Source organism: Scardinius erythrophthalmus, assembly GCF_964197995.2.
Source record: "Scardinius erythrophthalmus genome assembly, chromosome: 5".
Taxonomy (NCBI): domain Eukaryota; kingdom Metazoa; phylum Chordata; class Actinopteri; order Cypriniformes; family Leuciscidae; genus Scardinius; species Scardinius erythrophthalmus.
In genome coordinates, this window is record NC_138225.1 from 52,425,068 (window position 1) to 52,447,271 (window position 22,204).

A 22,204-nucleotide genomic window follows, 5' to 3' on the forward strand; every position below is an offset into this window, starting at 1 on the left:
CCTTGGACTAGCGGTGCAGTTCTGTTTGATTCCAGGCCATTATGGAATTGATGACAATGAAATTGCTGATAAGTTAGCTAAAAAAGCACTGGAATTAGACCAAGTAGAAATTCACATTCCATTGGGTAAAGGAGATGCTAAAGCTTTAATTAAATCACAAATTATGCTAAGGTGGCCAGATGAATGGGAGTCAGAGAGAATGCCAGACACTATCATAGGAACCAGAACTGTGTTGGAGGGAAAAGAATCACCTCATTGGGTCTTAGGCACGAAGAAGGTATTATAACCAGATTGAGGTTGGTTATGATTTAATGTGTCATTTGCCAACGTCCTTCTTACACACTCCTGTGTAGTAGTCCAGTGGGTGGCGGTAAATATCGTGAAGATATGATCCGCCATTAATCAGAAGAAGAAGAAGACAGACTTGACTAGTAATTTGACACGCGATTGTAAAAGATTTTTGTACAGTGTTTGTCGTGCTTCACTGACAAGCTGCGCATAAAAAAATTATTTGCAAATAATAGATAAATCGCACAGCCCTACTGTTGATATTTGAAATCACCAAAACAAACACGCCCCTACCCAAAAGGATCACAGCCCATCTTGATAGCCCCACCCCCAAAATCACAAAAATGCTATGCAGCAAAGGCTCCTCCCCCTCATGAATGGACACGCCCCTTACTGCTGATTGGCTACAAGTGTGTTTTGGTGTTCGGTCCAATACACCTTAGGCCAAACAGCTTTTCTCAGAAATCGCTTACTGCACCTTTAAGTCACAAGGTTAAAATAATCTAGAAAGAGACATAACTACTGAACAATTAGAGCACATGTGTAAAAGTTGGCACAGATAAACAAAAATAATAATAATAATTACCTAATATTTCAGTGTAAAACGGATCCATAAACCACGGAATAAATAGAGTTACAGTCGAATACATGATGTAGTTGAGCATGTTTTCCACTCTCTCTAGGAAGCTCATATATTACATATACATACATATACATAGTATTTAAAGCAGGGATCAGCAACTCCGGTCCTGGAGGGCCACTGTCCTGCAGAGTTTAGCTTCAGCCCTGATAAAAACTCACCTGCCTGTATCTATCTAGTAATCCTGAAAACACTGATTGCCTTGTTCAGGTGTGTTTAATTAGGGTTGGAGCTAAACTCTGCAGGACAGTGGCCCTCCAGGACCGGAGTTGCTGATCCCTGATTTAAAGGTTGTGTAGGTAGGATTTTTCTAAAACAAAACATTCCAAATTTGTTTAAACTGTCTTTATATACCAATACATAATTAAAATGTAAGTACTCTGAAAAAGAGAGTATAAAAATCGAGTGACTGTAGACCTTTTAATTTGCAATAAACACAGCTCATTATTTCCATTCACTCCACCCCCTCCCTTCTGAGCTCCTTCCAAAGCCACGCCCCCAAAACACATGAACACGCGACGCCAAACGCTCAGGCTCAGCTGGAAGACGGCGCATTTATTTACCTGAGACGAGTGGAGAGGAAGGAGCGCAGTGCATGCAGTGACATCATGTCAGAATCACATGTAATAAAATACCTAACTTTATCACTATGAATATAAACAAATAAGATTTATTTTAGTACTCACTATCAAGCTAGCATATCGATACTGGTAAAGTTTGATTCGGTAACGAGCTATATTTATAGGTAACGAGCTATATTTATAAGGCAAAGCTAAAAACAGGTTGCATTGATACACGTTTTTCCATTACCATCAGTTACACTGTGATGAAGGTGAATTTCGTGTAAGATTCATAACATATACAGTGTTTTGCATGTAAGAGTTTCCATGATGAAAACATTGTTGACTCTAATGAAGACTAACGTACACTCCGGAGACAAGTAGCTGCTACCGCATCGTCGGTTCGAGGACAGGTCCGGGGTCGAGAGCGAAGCAGAGGAGGTCGTTCAAGAGTGCGGGCATACAGGGTCCGAGGAAGTAGTTTTTGCCTTGTTTGCCTTCGCTGACTGCATATGCAGGTGCTTTGAATTTTGAATGCTCTTTCTCTGCCATCATTTTACTCTTCGTAGGTTCCGCGCCTCTCAAATCAAACGGGTGCGCGCGCATATGGGCAGATCTAGCGACAGGGGTGGTAGCCATTGGTTGCGAGAGTGAGTGACAGTTGCCCAAACCAATCAATTGTTTCGTCCCGAATGGAAATAATGAGCTGTGTTTATTGCAGATTAAAAGGTCTACAGTCACTCGATTTTTATTCTCTCTTTTTCAGAGCACTTACATTTTAATTATGTATTGGTATATAAAGACAGTTTAAACAAATTTGAAAAAAAGTTTTTTATAAAAATCCTACCTACCCTACCTTTAAAGGGAGAGAGGGTTTTATTAAAAACAAATTGTAACATTAGACGTTAAATTTTTATGTTAATTCCACTATTGTATAGAATTGCTCTATACTGTATTTAAAGCAGTAACTGGAATTAAAGCTGCAGTCCTTTTTTGTGTTAAAAAATTACAAAATGTATAATAATCGAGTACATCATGAATCCAATTTCCAAACCATGTTTTTGTCTTATCCTGAATCACTACCTAGGCCTATAACAAGTGTTTATATTATGACTATTTTAGACCGATTCGGGTCGAACCGTTTGAGCGACAAAAGTTACGGACTGCAGCTTTAAATTACAGAAAAATTAAGAGTAATCCCTTACTTTACTATTTCAAGGGAAAAGTAATTAGATCACAGTAATTAATTACTGAGTTACACCCAACACTGTATGACACACAGACATGTTTATGTAATATATGTAGTTACATCAATGTTTTTAAAATGTAAAATATCTGCCAATATTTGAGGATATTGGTTTGTAGGCATTCGATCTCAACCACCACACTGTGACACTCGGTTCTTCTGTATATCTCTGCATTTGAATTTCTTTCTGGCCAGAAAATACCACATATTTTCCTCAGGCGAGAGTTTTGGAAGACATCCAGCTTTCAGTTTCAATTAGTGTGGTCAACTAGTCTACACTGATACATATTTCAGGCTAATGTTAAATCGGTTAAAGACTGTGTGTTGCTGTAGTTTGTTTCTTTTTTATGTTCTTAATCTTGTATGTTAGTCAAGGGCAATGACGTCTTAATGTGTTCCACGGTTTCACTAATCCCATGGTAACTTAGGGCCTCAATAATTTTTAATGATTTTTATTTTATGATTTTCAGATATCAGAGACTGAAAGAGGATTGTCAGCTCACTGCACAATGGGTCAGTGGACTAGCAGTGTAAGCAAATAACTTAATGTTTTTTTGAGTTGTGATTGTGCTCACTGGCCATGTGCTCTTATTTTTTGTCATGTTGGATGTGAGCACATGGATGTTATGTTTGTTTCTTTGTGCCATGTGCTCTCCCTTTTTGATTATTGGTTCATTCGCCCCCGCCTGCTCCCTATTTATTCTCCTTGTGTTTTCATTTCTGTGCCAGATCGTCATCTAATGTTCTTGCGTGCCTTGCTTGAGTGAACAGTTAATGCACTTTAACTTTACTCAGTGGCTCTGTTTTGACCTAACTTGTTTAACATAGATTTGCATTGGATTATTGTGTACCATGTTGCTATAAAAAAGAGAAAGAAAATATATTCCATTCTTTGTTATCAACATCATGACATGCATTAGACCAAGGTTTCCCAAAGTTTGTGAAGGAACTGCAGGGGGTTTGTGATTTGATGAAAAGCTAATAAATAATTATTATATAATAAATAGTTGTATACATTTATTTACAGCATTAGTTATTTTGAGAAAAATCTTCATGCATTACCTGATATATTCAAATGAATCTATATTGAATCGAATCGTGAAATTTGTGCCAATAACCAAAATCACAGTACAAGTCATTGTATAGCATGTAACTGTCACGGGTGGTTGCAGGAAGACAGAGCAAGATGAAGGTATCTTTTCAACACAAAGGTTTAATGATCAAAATACAAGACACACTATTTACAACAGAGATCGGACGAAGCCTGACTGAACAGATGGAACTTAAATATAAACACAATTATAAAGATAACGATGATTGACTAAACACAGGTGATAAAGCTGAACTGATAATGACAGTGAAGATGATGACAGGCTGACAAGTCCAAATGAACACAAACTAAACCAAACACCACTGTGACAGTAACATGTTGTCAGTAAACCGAATAAAACTTTGTTCAGTAATCACATTTTTGACAATACACTTCTTGTGAAGCAGGACAGCCCTGACTTAAAATCTCATGAGTACTTCAAGTAAATATTTTAGGTTATAGCGGTTCGGCTTACAAAAAAGTTTGGATTCCCTGAATTACTTGAGCTAACGTTAATAAACATGAAACCAGCAATGAATGAATATTATATGGCTAGAGTCTTCCCAGTTTTACATATTTTTGTCCAGACTTCCAGAATCAATTAGTGCAGGTTACTACTGGATATGATGCAGACATAATATTTAAGATAATTTGTTTAGTAACACATTATCACAGTTGTTTAGTAACTTACAATTATATATAGTCTCATATATGTAGTCTAGTTGATTGAGAGGTGCTTTTGTCACAAAATTCAGAAGCATGGATTGCATTTATGACATTTAAATAGTCATTCCATATTGTGAAAATATTCAAAGCTAAATGATATGGACACACAGTAGGATTTAAGAAGAAGAAAAAAAAGGGAGAATCAATAAATTGACTGCCATTGTGTGAATAATATGTAATCCATTAAAAAGCAACTGTAATCTGATTATGAGGATTTTAAACCATAGTTTAATGTAATTACAGGTACTCTATTTTTTAAATCAGATGTCATAAATAATAATAAAAAAAATACTCTAGTATTTCCATGCCGATTTTCCTATGTATAAATGTTTTACTTTCCATGAACAATCACATGTATTTGTTTCATTAAGTGCATTTGCAATATACACAAAATGCACACTGGCCGTCGCACACACGTTAGGACACACATACCACATCTCTGTAGAGAAGTATTGAGGACAAGGCTACTATGCATTCACTCTTTTTTATTCTTTTGTGCTTTGCCATCAGGACGAGTCTTTCTGAAACATTTACGGAAAAAGAAACTGCACATTTTAATAAAGAGGAATGTGATCAGTGCAACAATTGAGAGTAAAAAGGCCACTACGTCCAGGCAGTGGTACTGATACCAGCTCAGTTCATGTGCCTGAACTCGTAGATGTTTAGCTCCTTTATTCCGCATCACAAATTCGATCCAGTAAACTGCCTGGTCCAGAGGCTTCATCGGCTGATCATGGTGGATTCTGGACAGTCTCATGATGCTTTCTTTGTATCTGATTAGAGAAGAAAAAGAAGCGCTGCTGAAAAAGTTTCTAAATATATTGACAAGCTTTGAACTACAGTGTTTTTCTATGACATCAGGTTTAAAGTGAAAAGCGGCCATTTTATTTCATTTCAAATTTATGAAAGACTTAACTCACAAGGGATTATTTAATACAGTCTTGAGAGCTTCTGCCAGGTCTTTGGACTCCATTGCATTGATATCGAGGACAACAGCAGCTCCTTTGGTCTTCATGTGCATCAGGTTGTCAGGCTGGTCAGCAAACAGTGGCAAGCCCACCATTGGGACGCCATGATAAATAGCCTCATACAGTCCATTTGTCCCGCCATGGGTAATGAAGGCCTTCGTTTTTGGATGTCCTATCAGATAAAATGAAGTCAGTATCTATTTGACACCAGTTATTGTTCTTTGTGTATAATGAGCACACATGACAACACTTTCCTTACCAAGCAAATCATTCTGTGGGATCCAGTCGTAGAGCTTTGTATTGGGGGCGAGAGTTTCTGGTGTTTTTCCACTGTAACGCCAAATAACCTGTGCAAATACACATATGGAGAACGTACTCTGTTACTAACGTAACCTCTGTACACTGAGATAACTGGAACGAGTACTGGATAGCAAGACGCAATGTGGAAAACTCCTTTTCCTCCGATTACTGAAGATTATAGAATAACGCAGTGGAGCTGCACGAACCTATGGGGAGAAAGCCCGCCAGAGCCCGCCAAAATGGGCGGGGCTCTCCCTCTATATTAGCGGGCAATCTGCCATAGGGATCTGCCATCATTTTAATTCGACTGAAGCGACGAACGCCGAGTCATGCAGCGTGAAAAAGTACGGCCGGTGACGCGGTACTCAGGGAACCAAGGTTATGTTAGTAACCGAGTAAGTTCCCTTTCGATACGGTTCACTCATACTGCGTCACTAGACTCAATGGGAACCCAGTGCAATCTTGCCATGCTTAGAACTGCGGAACGACAATCGTTCTGGGACCCTGGCCCAGAGCGCAAGAATAAGGGCCCAAGGGTGCCAAGTTTAATATAGGGCGATATAAAGCCCAACAGCAAGGGACTCAGACTACATGTCGGAGTCGCATGGAGGGTTCTAGCGGGTTGAGCTCACGTAGAGGTCAATGCCCAGCTTACACAGACAGGACCTGTGCTTGTAGTGCAGGGACATCCAGGTTAGAGAATCTGGTGAATGTGGATGGCGAGGACCAGCCGGCCGCCACACAAATGTCACCAATGGATACTCTGTTGGACCATGCCCAGGGTGAGGCCATGGCTCTGGTGGAGTGTGCTTTAACTCCGATGGGGCACTGTGTAGGCCCATTGAAGCGTAGGCCTGTGCAATTGCGTCCACTATCCAGTGGAACAGTCTTTGCTTCGTGACCGGATGCCTTTTACCGGATGCCTTTTACTGCGGCCACCGAAGCACACAAAGAGCTGCTCTGACTGCCTGAACAGGGCAGAGTGCTCGATATATACTCGTAAGGCCGAACAGGGCAGAGTAAATAAGACTCCTGTTCACTCTCAGATGGGGGAAAAGCAAAGAGAGTGATAACCTGTGAGTCTAAAGGACCTTCAGCACATAGCCGTGTCTTTGTCTGAGGATGACCTTACAGTTGTTAGGCCCAAACTCAAGGCAAGAAGCACTCACAGAGAGTGCTTGTAGGTCACCCACTCGCTTGACCAATGCGAAGGCTAGCAGGAGAGCGGTCTTTAGCGAAAGGGGCCGTAATTCGGCCAGCTGGAGTGACTCGAAGGGAGGGTCTTTGAGGGTCCTGAGGACCGTAGACAGGTCCCATGTAGGAACTGTGAGGGGGCGGGATGGGTTTAGCCTCCAAGACCCCTTCACAAAACGTTGTTCTTGCCTACGGACTGTCCAGCCACAGGAGCCTGGAAAGCTGCTATAGCGGCCACATAGACTTTGAGCATGGAAGGGGTGCGACCCTTATCTAGCAGCTCCTGGAGGAACGACGGTACAGATTAAATGTCACAGGATTGTCGGTCTTCACTCTTAACTGCGCACCAGCTGGAGAAGACAGACCATTTAAGGGATAGAGGTGTCTTGTGGACAGGGTCCAGCCTCAGAAATATTGTTCAGGACTCTCGAGTATATATCCACACTTTCGAGGACACGTTTCCGCGGGACAGCATGTCTGCCCCTTGGTTCAATCTGGCATGTGAGCTATCAGCAAGCGCAGGTTGGGTTGTGCCCATAAGAGGAAGCGTCTCACCAGTTTGTACAGAGGTCTCGATCTGAGTCTACCTTGGTAGTTTATGTAGGACACCACTGCCATGTTGTCATGATGCCATTTCAGATCTGGCAGGAAGTTTCTGCGCTCAACCAGTAGCCTGAAGTCGGCCTGCCCTCACACAGAGCTCCCCAACCCGTGTTGGAAGCGTCTGTTGAGACTACCTTCCTGCTGGAGACCATTACAAGATATATGCCTGATTGGAACCAACGAGGGTCCTTCTAAAGGGTCAGGGCCTTGATGCAGCCATGATCCACCCTGATGCAGACAAGCATGGGCTGGAACTCTGGGTATCAGACAGTATTGTTGGGGTCGCATGTGAAGCATGTGAAGAAGTACTGGTGACGTGGAGGCAATGAGGCCCAGCATCCTCTGAAACTTGCTGGGGGGTGGGGGGTGGGGTGGGTCAAGGTGAGAACCCAACATGAAAGATGCCACGAGCCGATCCTGACTCCCAGGCTTTCCAAATGGCCGAGGAGCACAGATCTGTGAGTGTCTAGATCTGGGCTAGAATGAGCCAGTCGGCAAGGTAATTCAGGTCGTGCACTCCCTTCTGTCTTAGAGGGGAGAGGGCCTTGCACTTCGTGAAAGTGCATGGAGCAAGAGACAGTACGAATGGAAGGACTGCATACTGATAAGCCACCGCCTCGAACGCTCAAGAACGGTCTGTGATGGGGGGATATCTGGATATGAAAGTATGTGTCTTTCAGATCCACTGAGAAAAAACAATCCCCTGAGCACACTTGCGAGAGGATTTGTTTCAATGTTTTCAAACATATTGAGTGGCCGTTTCATAAGGGCGCCGTTCAGATGTCTGAGGTCGAGGATGGGCCTGAGGCCGCCGTCCTTCTTTGGAACGAGGAAAGAGCGGCTGTAAAAGCCTGACCCGCTGTAGGTCGGAGGAACTGTTTCTACAGCTCCTTCCGTTAGCAAATTCATCACTTCGGTGCGGAGGACATGGGCCACGTTGCTCCTTACAAAGTGGTGACAACACCCCTGAAGCGGAGAGGCCTGCAAGCAAATTGCTGCGTGTTCAATACCTATCTTGACACTCCAGGGATGGCTTTCCAAGTCTCGGCCCGGGTAGCAAGGGGGACAGGCCGCAGCAAGACTTAGCCTGCTCCTCTTCCTTCCTGAAGGATCAGGATGGCTTCTGAGGCGCAGGACCCAGCGTTATCTTAGGCCGGGGACCTAGGGGTAGCTCAATGAGAGCAGTTCATCTCAGTGAGCCTGGCTTCTGCGTGGGATTAAATTTATTATTGCTATAAAGAGACAAAAAAAAGTTACACACCTTTTGTGGGATCTGACCAAGAGCAGAAGCAATAGTGTTTGCTCTTTCCATTGTCAGGTTGTTGATCATGGAACCCAATGAGAAAACAACAATGCCATGATCTCCTGAGCTCTGAACAAACTTCTCCAGTTCCTAAAAGACACACAAATGACCACATACTTTAACTCAAAAACAGAAAACAAGACTTGAACCACCATATACACCATTGAAACTACTTAACAGTAAACATATGTACATAGGAAATAGCAATCACAGGGAAAAGAACCCACAAAAAAACAAAATACACTCTAACACACTCTAAAAACTTGATATTTCTACCAAGGGTCAAGGTTCGGATGGTTTGCATGACCCAGTTTGTTCCTAATGGTAGATGACATAATTGCACCAACTGGGTTCAAAAAGCACCCCCCCCCCCCACAGACTGTCATTCTAAAGTTGCCGTGTATTACTGAAAGCATCAATATTGTATTGTACTGTAAAATATGTCATTACTTATATTCTTCCTCATCTGTTTTAAAGTTTGGAACCATGCAAATTCTTTTGGTGCCATCAGTCAGACCACAGGGCCAAAATAATTAACCGAACAGTATTGACAGATCAGGTGTTTGGCTCAAAAAATATTCTTGTGGCGAGTTACAAAAGTAATGTAAAAATTAAGTAATTTTTTTGCCTTGATATGCAATTTCTCCCTTTACCCAGCTTTTTATTAGTGACCTAAATGTGTTCCATGCAGTTTACAAAATGGGATGACATTGCAAATCCATAGTTTCTTTTAAGGTCAACCGAGCCAAATCCCTCTCCAAAGTTACAATGTTACTTGATCTATTCAAGTGAGGATTCCTTAATTTACAAATGATGCTTGTTTTAATACAAATTAAATTAAAATTTTAAGGCATCAAAAATATTTCAGTAGAGCAGATATTACAAAATAATATATGGCAAAGTCATTACCTTTGACAGAGGTTTGGCGGGTTTGCAGTGCAGTCCTCCAACAAATTTAAAATTAGGCAGGAGTGGGCGTGGATACTCAAAATCCCAGTAAGTTCTAATCAACCAGATGTCAGCTTTCCCCATGGTCTCACACATTGTTGTAGGTTTGCCTGTGACACAAGAAATATTACTACTCAGTTGATGTACATAGGTCAAGTAACAAGTTTAAACAGTATCCGGAAGACTAGCTTACTGCACAATTAAAGCATAAAAGTCGGCCCAGATCAAACAAACAATAGTTACCCCTTATTTCAGTGTAAAGCCGGTCAAAAGTAAACCTCATGTTCAGTTCAAATATGGTTGTATACATGATGTAGAGGAGCATGTTTTCCACTCTCTCTAAGAAGCTCATATGGTCAGTGAGGTGACCCTGCACAGCGACCGCAGGAACATAGGATGGTGGTGTGGGGATCTGACCGCAAAAATGCTCGAAATTATATGCGAACGTTGAGCGTAGTGAGAGGACGTGCGGGAGTTTCAGCGTCTCTGCCATCAAGTCAGTGCATGACATCATTGGATCAGATAAAAGCACATCATAATGAGATTCCCGAAGCGCGTGCATAAGATCCTCATTGTGGAACATGCCCTTGCATGTATCAGCAGCAAGCACCATGAAGTTTGACATCACTCGTCTGATCATGGAGAGTTTCTCGTATGTGGTGGCTGTGTCGGTCATCCAGAGATGAATAAAGTCCATCCATACGGCATTGGCGTCGTCTTTCACCATGTTGACTTTAAACACATTGTAGTTGAACCGCTCCTTCCGTGTGTACTGTACAGTAGGAGATGAAGAACTGACCAGAACCGTCACGCTATGGTTCTTATCAACTAACGCGTCTACGATTGAACGCATGTTGTGCCAGTGGCTGAACTCGCCTGGCAACACCAAAACCCTGCCAGCCTCTACTCCACACAGCAGTGCGAACACAAGCAAAGTCCCAGAAACCATGGTCTGTGTGACCATGTCTGAAGTGTTTGTGTGCTTTCGGAAAAGTGCAGTGTAATCTATGGAACAGTGACCCAAATGCAGGATTTGCACAACAGGATTTGGACAAAGGTCGTGTTGCATTATGGAGGGTATAGGTGCACTTTGTCATTTTGCCAAAAGATAATATCTTGCACTTTCACTCAATTCCAGTTCTAAATGGTTTATTTTGCAATACTGCAATGAATATGCAAATGTTGTGAACAACACTTTTATAACTGTATAGCATCATGCTTTTACCTATTTTCACAAAACAACTTTTAACACACTTTAAAATAATTGTACTTTAGAAAAATATACTTGAAATTAAAATTCTGTTTATTTTTTAAAAGTGTATTAATTTGCCCTTTATTAAAAATATATTTTAGGTATATTTTAACTGTGTGCTGGAAATGATCATTTTAACAATGCATTGGAAGTATACTTTCAAAATACATTATAGTATACAATAGTATTTTGTACAAAGTATAGAATAAATAACTGAAATAGTATAAAATACATTTCAGAGAAGGTTTTTCTCAATCTTTTACACTGGCCAAATAGTATTTTTAATTGCTTTATATTTTTAATGGAAACAGATAGGCCTTATTGTGCATTATTGATCATTATTTGCATGAAAATATTTCCTCAGACCATGAGTTCTGCTATTATCATGCGCTAAGCAATCCTCGCTGTAGTTAAAACATTAAAACACAGCATGTCACAGGAAAAATGTTCAACAGCATCATATAAAAAATGTTGTAACTTCTCTGTAATGTTTTCATGCATTTTAAGTGCTTAACCCTCTACTGCATAGAGTTGCCCCCAGGAAACAGAAAGTTTTCTTAAGCCCTATGTTCAGTACATTTTTCTTTAAATGATTGCAACCAATTAGAATGTTTGAAAAAGTATCAAAGAACAGTCCAATAAGGTTTGGGAGTCACTATCAATCACCATTTGAAGGCGGGACGTCCTTTTCTGACACATGGTCACAGGAGCACATGGTATGAGATGAAAGCAAGATTATTTGCTTTAGTAATCTTATTTAAAATGACATGAACTGTACATAAAAAATGTGTGTGTGTATGAAGGTGCAGAGAAGTCTTTTGGCAGGTTTTGTGAAGGTTTTTTTATTTTGCATGTTCACAAATTCAGAAATAAGGGGTACTTTTCAAGGATGTCTTGGACAATACCTCACAATGGCAAATAATGTGTTACAAGTAGGGAAGATGTAGGTTTCCTGGGTGCACAGGAACACCTAATGTCACCAAAGTGACACCAATGTGCAGCATCCACCTGGATGATGCGAAGGCAGCCATATTGCGCCAGAACACCCACCACACACCAGCTTACTGGTGGAGAGGAGACAGAGTAATAGATGGCTCGCAGTCTCTGCTCTAATTCATCCCAAATTTTCTCTCAGGTTGAGGTCAGGACTTGAGCGCAGTCATGTTAGAACAGAAAGGGTCATCTAACAAACTGTTCCCACAAAATTGTCTTGGTAGGCTAAAGCATTAGGATTTCCTTTCACTGGACCTAAGGGGCAAAGCCCAACCCCTGAAAAACAACCCCACACCATAATCCCCCCTCCACCAAACAACCCCACACCATAATCCCCCCTCTACAAGACTTTACACTTGGCACAATGCAGTCAGGCAAGTACCGTTTTTCTGGCCATCGCCAAACCCAGACTCGTCCATTGGATTGCCAGTCAGAGAAGCGTGATTGGTCACTCCAGAGTCCAGTGGCGGCGTGCTTTACAACACTGCATCCCACGCTTTGCATTGCACTTGGTGATGTAAGGCTTGGAAGGAGCTGCTCAGCCATGGAAACCCATTCCATGAAGCCATTTCCATTTTGTCAATATACAGTAGTGTATATGGGGATGATTAGGATACATGAAGTACATGATATGACATGACGCACTACATGATACAAACCTATGTCTGTATCAAATCAAATATATTGATGTGTTTCAAGTGTTTTTTCCCTTTTTACTTAAATTATTTTTTTATTTTTTTATTTTTTTTATTGCTCTCTGAGAATTGTATAATGATAATTTTCTCTATGATTCTTCACCATTGTTGCGCAACGTTGCCCTCAGGCAACAAAAACATATTTTGGGGTTGGGGGTTGGGGGAGGGACATTTTTCAATAAATCAATAAAATGTTCCCAAAACAGCCAAGAAATGATGTGGAATAATTTGTATCATGTGCCATCAAAATGCATGCAGTAGAGGGTTAACTCCATTAATGATAACGGCATATTTAATCTAAATGAGTTTATCAGATGTAAAACATAGTTTAAATCATTCTTTTATTTATTTAAACTGTTATTGTGAACATGCACTGTATTTATGATTAGGACTCATAATGAAGATTTAAAGTGGTTTTCCTTCATCTGCCGTCAGTCCCTCAGACGCCATCGGTGTCGCCAAACTGCTCCGTCTCCAAAATGTTCGTAGGCCTATGTGTTATTCAACGGGACTTGAGACCAACTAAACAATTTAATTACACTTCAAATATCTTTTTTCCGAAGGTGGTTTCTGTCATTTACTGTATATTTTATCACGCTGTTTTAAAAAAAAAAAAAGTTTGTTTTTAGTTAGTAACGCGATGCTATAAAAACGGATGTGTGACATCATAAATGACAGCTGTGACTGACAGGTTCTCTGAGCGAAGTAGTCACTGAAGCACCAACAGAGATCTTCGGAGAACTGAGGAGATTGGAGATTTAAATTTAATATCTAAATTTCTATAATTAATTATTTCACACCGAGAGTGAGGGCGGGGCCTTGATTTCGCGGCTTTACTTCCTGCTCACTACTGTGCAGGTCTGGTCCCGAAATCACTACTTGAGACTCAAGTCCCAAGATGTCAGCGCCATATCGGGACACTGGTGGCTTCAGGGGGCCAATGTTTCGGAAAAAATTTAAGCTTTCCCGGGCGCCGCCATTGATTAGCAGCATAGATTATGCTGTTAGCATTCCATTGACTCCCATTCATTTTGGCGTCACTTTGACAGCAAATAACTTTACATCTGAGGCGTTTAAAGACTCCATTTGTCCATTATTTATTTCTGAAGAAACACGAAAATGTATAAAAGGCTTCATTACCTTGTATCTTACGTTATGGCCCTGTAGAAGCAGTTTTTGTAAAAATAGGCTAACAATTGCGTCATAACCACGCGACTCTCTGTAGAAAGATTACCGTATGGACAGGAGGAGAAGCTCGCGGGCAATTGGGGGGACGTGGAGGCAAAATGACAAAATAATTAATCAGAATACCTAGCAAAAGTTGCTCCTGCTCCTCATGGACAGCTCCTACTCACACTCTCCGTCTCTGCAAGTTTCGGAAGGGAATGATTCAGATTTCTTTTGGCACAGCTACTAGAAGACAGACGGGCTGCTCATGTCACATCTACGTCGTCAAGCTCAGTTTGAGTCTGCGCAGTCGCTCAGCCATCAGGAAGTGAGAGCTTCTAATTTACTTCACTTTTCTCCGTTGAATCCAATTGGGTCACTGTGTCCATTTCTTTTACTGTCTATGGGCGGCTTCCCTTCTCACCAATGGAAGAGAGCGAAGGGTCGTTGTCCATCTTTTTTTACAGTCTATGGTTCGTACGCATGGATCAGAGTTTGCGTGCAGGTGCGGAAATTTTCCCAAATCACAACTTATGCATCAGAAGTGGCGTACGCCTCTTTCAGGGCCTCTTTTGTGCGTACACATGACAGTTATAAATTCGGCACGCATGTGATTCGCGTATTAACTGCTAAATTTAACCATCATAGAGTGAAAGTTTGTTCGCTGCCTTTGATATCTCACAATTCTGTGCTTTCCATTCTGTGACAGTTGAGCTAAAAAATAAAGACGCCGTCTGAAAGAGAGAGAAAGAGAGAGAGAGAGAGAGAGAGAGAGAGAGAGAGAGAGAGAGAGAGAGAGAGAGAGAGAGGCGCGTTTCAGACATGCTTGAACACAGAATTGAATCCTCTTTCGCGTTTACTTGCGCTTGAACGGACACACACACATAATTATGTAAAAATTCCGGCAAGTATTCTCTCAGTTATGTCATTAGTGAACAGTTGAGAAAGAACCGGATGTGTGTCAGTGTATTCGGTTCGTGCATTCTGTCTTAAAGTGACAGCAGCCTAATATTCCTGCTGTTGTCTGTGTCATTAATGTTAATAATAATAAAAAAAACATCATTACCATCATCCACCATGTTCAAAAGAAAAGAAGATTTCAACTAGTAAAAACTATATATCTGTAATTTTTCACTATATAGTATCACCATAGGCTGCCATTCAAATTCAATTGTTGATATATAGAATTGAATTCTTACCAGTTGAAATTCCAAATTCTCAAATCAGAAATACAATTATTTCTGATATAAATAAGTATATGGTTCCTATACCACGTATTACAACGTAATTACTGATATGAAAAATTATATTTAAGAAATGCATAGCTGATATGTTTCAACTAAGAAATAAATTATTGATATCAAACAACTGAATTTGAATGGCAGAGTGAAGAAATCCAAATTCTGATATCAAGAATTAGTATTTTAAACAGTGAAAATGTAATTCTTGATATCGACAATTCATATCCTGTGAATGTAAATGTCAAAACGCAAGTTGCAATACACAGACAGCAGCCTCTAGTGATAATGCTGGAAATTTAGATTTTCCCTCACAACTGCGAGTTTCCATCTCACTAAAAGTCCGAAGTGCGAGAAAAAGTCAGAATTGTGAGATTATTTTAAGTGTTGTAAGCTTCCATATTAAGCTTATTCTAGCTCAACTACACTTTCCACAATAGCCTATAAAGATGTTCATGAGAAGAAAAAAACATGCGTGAGTCCTTACCTAATATTTCACTGTAGTAATTATCCAAACTCATCGAGGCCATCCGAAACCCGACGGAATAAACAACATACATAATCATATTTTTCACTCTTTCCATGAAGCACATGTGATCTGTCATCACCGACGGAGGAACCGGTACATAAGAGGGCGGTGAAGGCATCTGTCCACACATCCTCTCCATGGAAAACCCGAGTGAAAACCGCAGAGAAAGAACGAGTGGCAGATCCAGAATCTCTGCCAGCAAGTCACTGCATATGAACATGGGATCATAAAAGAGAACATCAAACTTTAAATTCCTCAAGCGCGCGATCAGCGCGTCATTACGCAGCATGGAGTCGCACACGGTGCGCTGAAATTCGTTCACTTTCCCCATCAGGTCCACGATCTGGAGACCAATTGTGACCATGCTTGGTGTGGGGTACTGCATCCAGATGTTGATCAGCTGTTCGCTCACACTGTGCGCCTCGTGCGCCTTCAGAGGCACGTCAAACACCAGGAACGGAAACCTCTCCTGCGCTGTGAAGTTCACGGTCGGCGAGGCAGAGCTCACTAGAACTGTCACGCTGTGATTGCGGTTCAGAAGCTCTTCCAGAATGTTGCGCATGTTGTGCCAGTGGCTGTATTCTCCCGGCAACACGAGCACATTGCCACCGTGCGTAAAGCTCACGTCAGTCAATAGGAAGATTACGAAAAGTGTGCATGACTTTCCCAAACAGTGCATGGCAGAAACGCTCGTGAAGACGCTCAACCACTGTTTCCGCTTTGCATCTGGACTGGGAAGGTGAAGAAGAAGGTAGGCGTATCCAGGAAAGAAGTTTTAGGGCAAAGGGCGGGACAGCAGGACTTTGGAGGAAAGTGGCGTCACGTAGTCAGGAAAACCAAACCATCACTACATTCTCTTGTGAAAAAGAAGTGCGCTTAATTGTATTGAATGTGAACTTGTAGGCCTGCATTTAAACGTATTAAATAACTGTACTTGCCGACTATAATATTAATAAAATAAAAGGTTAAGTGTAGGCTACATAAAGAGAGAATGTACACTTTCACGACTCGTTGATATTTTTAAAAAGTGCACTTTGTAATAATGTCAAAAAGTTTTACTTTAAAGCATGAAAAAAAAGATGATTAAAACATGATTTAAAATGTACTTTAAAGTAGCCTACACTTATTTTGATGTGTCGACTAGCATAAAGTGACATTATGTAAAGTACTTGATTATCATTTTAACTGTATAGTGTTATTCAATATTACATTTAAAGTTAATATATTTTAAATGTATAATTGCAACTCATAATTACAATCGAAATCTGCAAATACAAATAAATTTGAATATGTGACAAGTTTCAATATAAATGAATAAAGTATATTTCAGTTTACCACAAATGCTTGTTGGTACCATACAAAGACAATAGAAGTAATTCGCCTATGAAATTATATGTAATGATATACTTAAGTCCTAAGTTTGTTAAAAAGCACTCTTAAGTTCAGCTTAGTGCATTTAATATAATTTTACACTAATACATTTACATTTAATTGCAAGTAACATGCAGAACTCTCAGAAATCACTACAGTCAGTTTGCACTTTAAGTACATTTCCATTATAATTACTAAATTACTAAAGTATGATAACATGTACTTTTTCATAAATATTATTAAATTAATAAACAAAATAACAATAAAAAAGAAAATAATAAGGATATAACCTGGAGGGACCTGAGCAGTTTGAGGATAGTGCCACCTACAGGTCATGAAAAAGAAAAGGAAAAGAAAAAAAGCTATTTTTTGCCTATAACTTGGGAAAGTCCTAGTCGAGACCAGACAGAAGGTGTGTGTGGTGCAGGCTTTAGTGTGGAGCAGATGAGGGTAATTGCTGGCGGGTGTGTGCAGGTGAGAGTCAGAGAGGATGATGGGAACTGTAGTGTGACAGGTGAATCATGACAGCATCTTGATGACACATGGTGAAAATTAATGCTCTTGATAACTTTGAAAAAGAAAGAAGGCATCAAATGGAGGGAACGGCCCATATAATCCTCTGATAATGTATTGTAGTTTGCCGGATGTACTTCTCAGTGCACTTGAGGTTGAAATCACAGCATGGCAAAGTGCACATTATCAGTGGTTTTATGTTTCTTGTATTGTGTGTAAAGGTTGTGGCCATTCAGAATGACAATTAAGTTTTATAAAGAATAAGGGAAGCTATTCAAAGGGGTTTGGGACTCTACAACCTTCTAACTCATGTTGTTCTGTTGCTTATTAGGACTTTGACTAGTCTGTAGAATATAATACTGTTGAAAGTTCTTGCCAGAAATGCAAGTTTAATTGGTCATCCATAATTTGTTTAATTGTTCATGTTTTTTTATGTTTAAGACCATTTGTAAACACTTTGTATAATCCGGTTATATGCGCAAGTGTAACACGACACTGATTCAGAACACAGGAATTAAGAGGCTGGCTCAAAAAAGAAAAATCCCGTGTTTCACAACTTTTTATAAGGAAAATTGTGTTACAATAACTGATTACATAACGATTACAAAATATCATGTTTCTTCTTTTTATAAATAACCTTGGTTGATCAGAGTTTTGAACTGAAATGAAGAATTGTGTCACAATAACTGATTAGGTAACGATTACAAATTATCATGTTTTTTCTTTTTATAAATAACCTTGGTTGACTAAAGTTTTGAACTGAAATGAAGAATTGTGACACATAGTGTAGTTTTAGTTCCATGAGCTCATTTTAATTCCCTGTGTTTAATACCGGTTTTATATCCCTAATAGCCTGACTAAATATGAATCTTGTCACTGACTTTTTCCTCAGCTAGAATAAGGGAAGTCTTTCATCCATATTGTGACTTATGTCAGAGTGAAACTTTTTTTTTTTTTTAACAAGACTACATGTAACGCGGGACTTGATTTTGTCCATCGGGAATTGATTGGATCGTATTTGTTTGTTTGTGACAGAGGTTGTCCCATGGTGATTTGAACATATCTTGGTAGGCTATGTAACAAGAAATGTAGACATTTCATGGAATATATAGTTGCCCCTTATTACCCTCGACCTACACAGAACTGATGTAGGGCCTGTAAACAGCAATAAATGAGTGCCCTTTAACCAGTCAGAGAACATTTTCTGTCTGTCAATCATTTAGCATGTCGGTAAAGTGCAAGGATCACAAGTGTGTTTTCCTTCATGACACCACTGCCTCTCCACAGGGGCAAGCGCTCACAAAACCCATCAACATGTCTATCAATGAAATGAATTTTACCTGGGCAATTGAGGTGGAAATGTTCAATGGCTTTTTGTATGTCTGTGTCTAATTCGAAATAAACCTAAAACAATATCGTGGCACAAATTTAAGAGTTATGTAGCCTACTTGAAATGCATTTACATCTTTCACCCGTTTGGATTACATGTTTTTAACGTAAACTAAACTTAATGTGACACATGTTTGTCAGATTATTACTAACTATGTGCATCTATTTGATTTTATTTAAAAAAAATCAAATTGTCAAATTGTTTAGAATCAGCATTGTGAAAACAATTAAATTTACCCATTTAAAAAGAATGAAATATGGCTATAGCTGACAAACAAGCAACATTCAGATAAAATGAATGAGATTGAAACAAGTTAAATGTATTGATAAATATATAAATCCGGTGATTGAGTATTTAAAACACTTTTGTTTATTACTATACAATTACAGAAATCTTACCTGTTTCTTGTTTTATTTATTTATTTTACTGATAGGGAAATCTAACAAAAATGAAATAATGCTCATTTAAAAAAGCATTACTTTACTAACACAATAATATAAGAAAAGAGGAATCACTTGCAGAGCATTAAAAAGGAAGCACAGACTTATTACCTTGTTTTGTTTTGGTATCTGATTAGGTTTCAGTTTTAAAAGCAATACATAAAGGTACTTGGTTCCTAAATTTGCTTTTGTGAATATTCTCGATTTTTCATCAGATTCGGTTATATGTAAAAACTGTAATCCAAATGGGTGGAAATTTTACATGCAATTCAAATACATGAATCTCACACTGAGGCCTATTATCTGATGTACACCAGATAAAACATTAATGAAGAGGCAACTTATTGTATTTAGAAAAATAAAGCAATGCAGTCCTGCCACAGAAATGAAATGCACGCGTACTTACCCAGGATGTCTGTATAAAAGTGTTCCCACTTCGATTTAGTGACTAGATAAAACAAAAAATCCTGTCCGCCATAAAACAGCACATTTTTCAGTCTCTGCATGAAACTCATTTCATCTGTATACTCAGAGCCGATGCCAGGGACGTAGGATGGCGGAGCCGGCAGTTGTGCGCAGAGTCTCTCAAACGTGTTACCAAAGGAAAACCTGAGACTGAGAACTAAAGGTAAGTTCAACTTCTGGGCCAGCAGCTCTCCACACAGGAAGAGAGGGTCGGCCAGCAATGCGTCAAACTTCTCTTCTCTCCACTTCTCGATGAGGTCTTCTCTGGCAAAGACGTGAGTGCACACAGCCCGATTCTGCTCTGATCCAACGTCAATCATCTCCTTGACCTTCAGTGAAGCCTTGATGAAGTTGTCGTTCGGTAGATCATGAGTCCAGTATTTCAGCATCCTTTCCATGTTCTCCAGGATGTCCTGCTTTGTGTGAGGAACCTGTATTATCTCCACATTGTAGCCCTCGGATGGAGTGGTTTTGACAGACGGTGTGGCCGTGTGAGTGACCACTGTGATATTGTGTCCTCTTTCGATCAATGCGTCTATGATGACTTTTACATTGAGCCAGTGGCTGAATTCGGCAGGCCAGACGAGGATCTTCCCTCCTGACACACTGAGCAGGTTCAGGTTCAGAAGAACAAGCAAAAGGAAAAGACCAGTGCTCCTTCTGGGACTCATGACAGCAGTGAACAAACTGAGCGGTGCACAGTGAGCAGGAACAAGCATGTGGAGGAGGAGCTACTGACCGGCAGCATGGAGACGTTAGTTTTAAAGAAATAGTAAGTATAGATAGACTGAGAGATTATGTCCCTCTGTTAGCATCTATATTCTCAATGCCTTCATAACATCAGCTTGCTTGTATATTTGCTTATAAGTTCATTTTTCTTTCACTTTTTATATTTTTTTATTTTACTGGCAGGGAAATCTAGCAAATATTAAGTAATGCTCATTGAAAAACACCACTTTCACAATTATATAAGAAAAGAGGAATCACTTACAGAGCATTAAAAAGGAAGTACAGACTTATTACATTGTTTAGCTATAAGAATTGTTTTGGTATCTGATTAGGTTTCAGTTTTAAAAGCAATACATAAAGGCATTTAGTTCCTAAATTTGCTGTTGTGAATATTCTCAATTATTCATCAGATTCGGTTATATGTAAAAACTGTAATCCAAATGGATGGACATTTTACATGCAATTCAAATACATGAATCTTACACTGAGGCCTATTATCTGATGTATATCAAACATTTATGAAGAGGCAACTTATTGTATCTAGAAAAATAAAGCAATGCAGTCCTGCCACAGAAATGAAATGCAACTTACCCAGGATTTCTGTATATAAGTGATCCCACTTTGATTTAGTGACTAGATAAAACAACAAATCCTGTCCGGCATAGAACAGCACATTTTTCAGTCTCTGCATGAAACTCATTTCATCTGTGTTCTCAGAGCCGATGCCAGGGACGTAGGATGGTGGAGCCGGCAGTTGTGCGCAGAGTCTCTCAAACGTGTTACCAAAGGAAAACCTGAGACTGAGAACTAAAGGTAAGTTCAACTTCTGGGCCAGCAGCTCTCCACACATGAAGAGAGGGTCGGCCAGCAATGCGTCAAACTTCTCTTCTCTCCACTTCTCGAGGAGGTCTTCTCTGGCAAAGAGTTGAGTGCACACGGCCCGATTCTGCTGTGTGCTAAAGTCAACCATCTCCTTGATCTTCAGTGAAGCCTTGATGAAGTTGTCGTTCGGTAGATCATGAGTCCAGTATTTCAGCATCCTTTCCATGTTCTCCAGGATGTCCTGCTTTGTGTGAGGAACCTGTATTATCTCCACATTGTAGCCCTCGGATGGAGTGGTTTTGACAGACGGTGTGGCCGTGTGAGTGACCACTGTGATATTGTGTCCTCTTTCGATCAATGCGTCTATGATGACTTTTACATTGAGCCAGTGGCTGAATCCGGCAGGCCAGACGAGGATCTTCCCTCCTGACACACTCAGCAGGTTCAGGTTCAGAAGAACAAGCAAAAGGAAAAGACCAGTGCTCCTTCTGGGACTCATGACAGCAGTGAACAAACTGAGCGGTGCACAGTGAGCAGGAACAAGCATGTGGAGGAGGAGCTACTGATCGGCAGCATGGAAACATGAATCATTTTTCTTCTGACTATTTATATATAGTTTTTATTTTACTGGCAGTGAAATCTAGCAAAATTAAGTAATGCCCATTAAAAAACATCACTTTCACAATTATATAAGAAAAGGGTAATCACTTACAGAGCATTAAAAAAGAAAAGCA

At 40.0% G+C, this 22,204-nt stretch overlaps 1 protein-coding gene across 4 annotated transcripts; it reads right to left on the bottom strand.

Annotated features, from left to right (window-relative positions):
- Positions 1–3,739: 3,739 nt before the first annotated feature.
- Positions 3,740–21,972, bottom strand: LOC308690848 (UDP-glucuronosyltransferase 2C1-like). Of its 4 annotated transcripts, none has more exons than XM_081365583.1 (6): positions 15,699–16,527; positions 9,828–9,976; positions 8,877–9,008; positions 5,778–5,865; positions 5,471–5,690; positions 3,740–5,323 (listed from the first exon to the last, which is right to left on the bottom strand). In XM_081365583.1, the coding sequence occupies exons 1-6, from the start codon at positions 16,417–16,419 to the stop codon at positions 5,026–5,028; spliced, it is 1,608 nt and encodes a 535-aa protein (XP_081221709.1). In that variant the 5' UTR covers positions 16,420–16,527; the 3' UTR covers positions 3,740–5,025. The 4 variants fall into 4 exon arrangements, with proteins under 4 accessions (XP_081221709.1, XP_081221708.1, XP_081221707.1 ...); XM_081365582.1 differs by lacking the exon at positions 15,699–16,527 and adding an exon at positions 21,240–21,972 and having other exon boundaries at positions 3,936–5,323; XM_081365581.1 differs by lacking the exon at positions 15,699–16,527 and adding an exon at positions 19,861–20,593 and having other exon boundaries at positions 3,936–5,323.
- Positions 21,973–22,204: the final 232 nt, after the last annotated feature.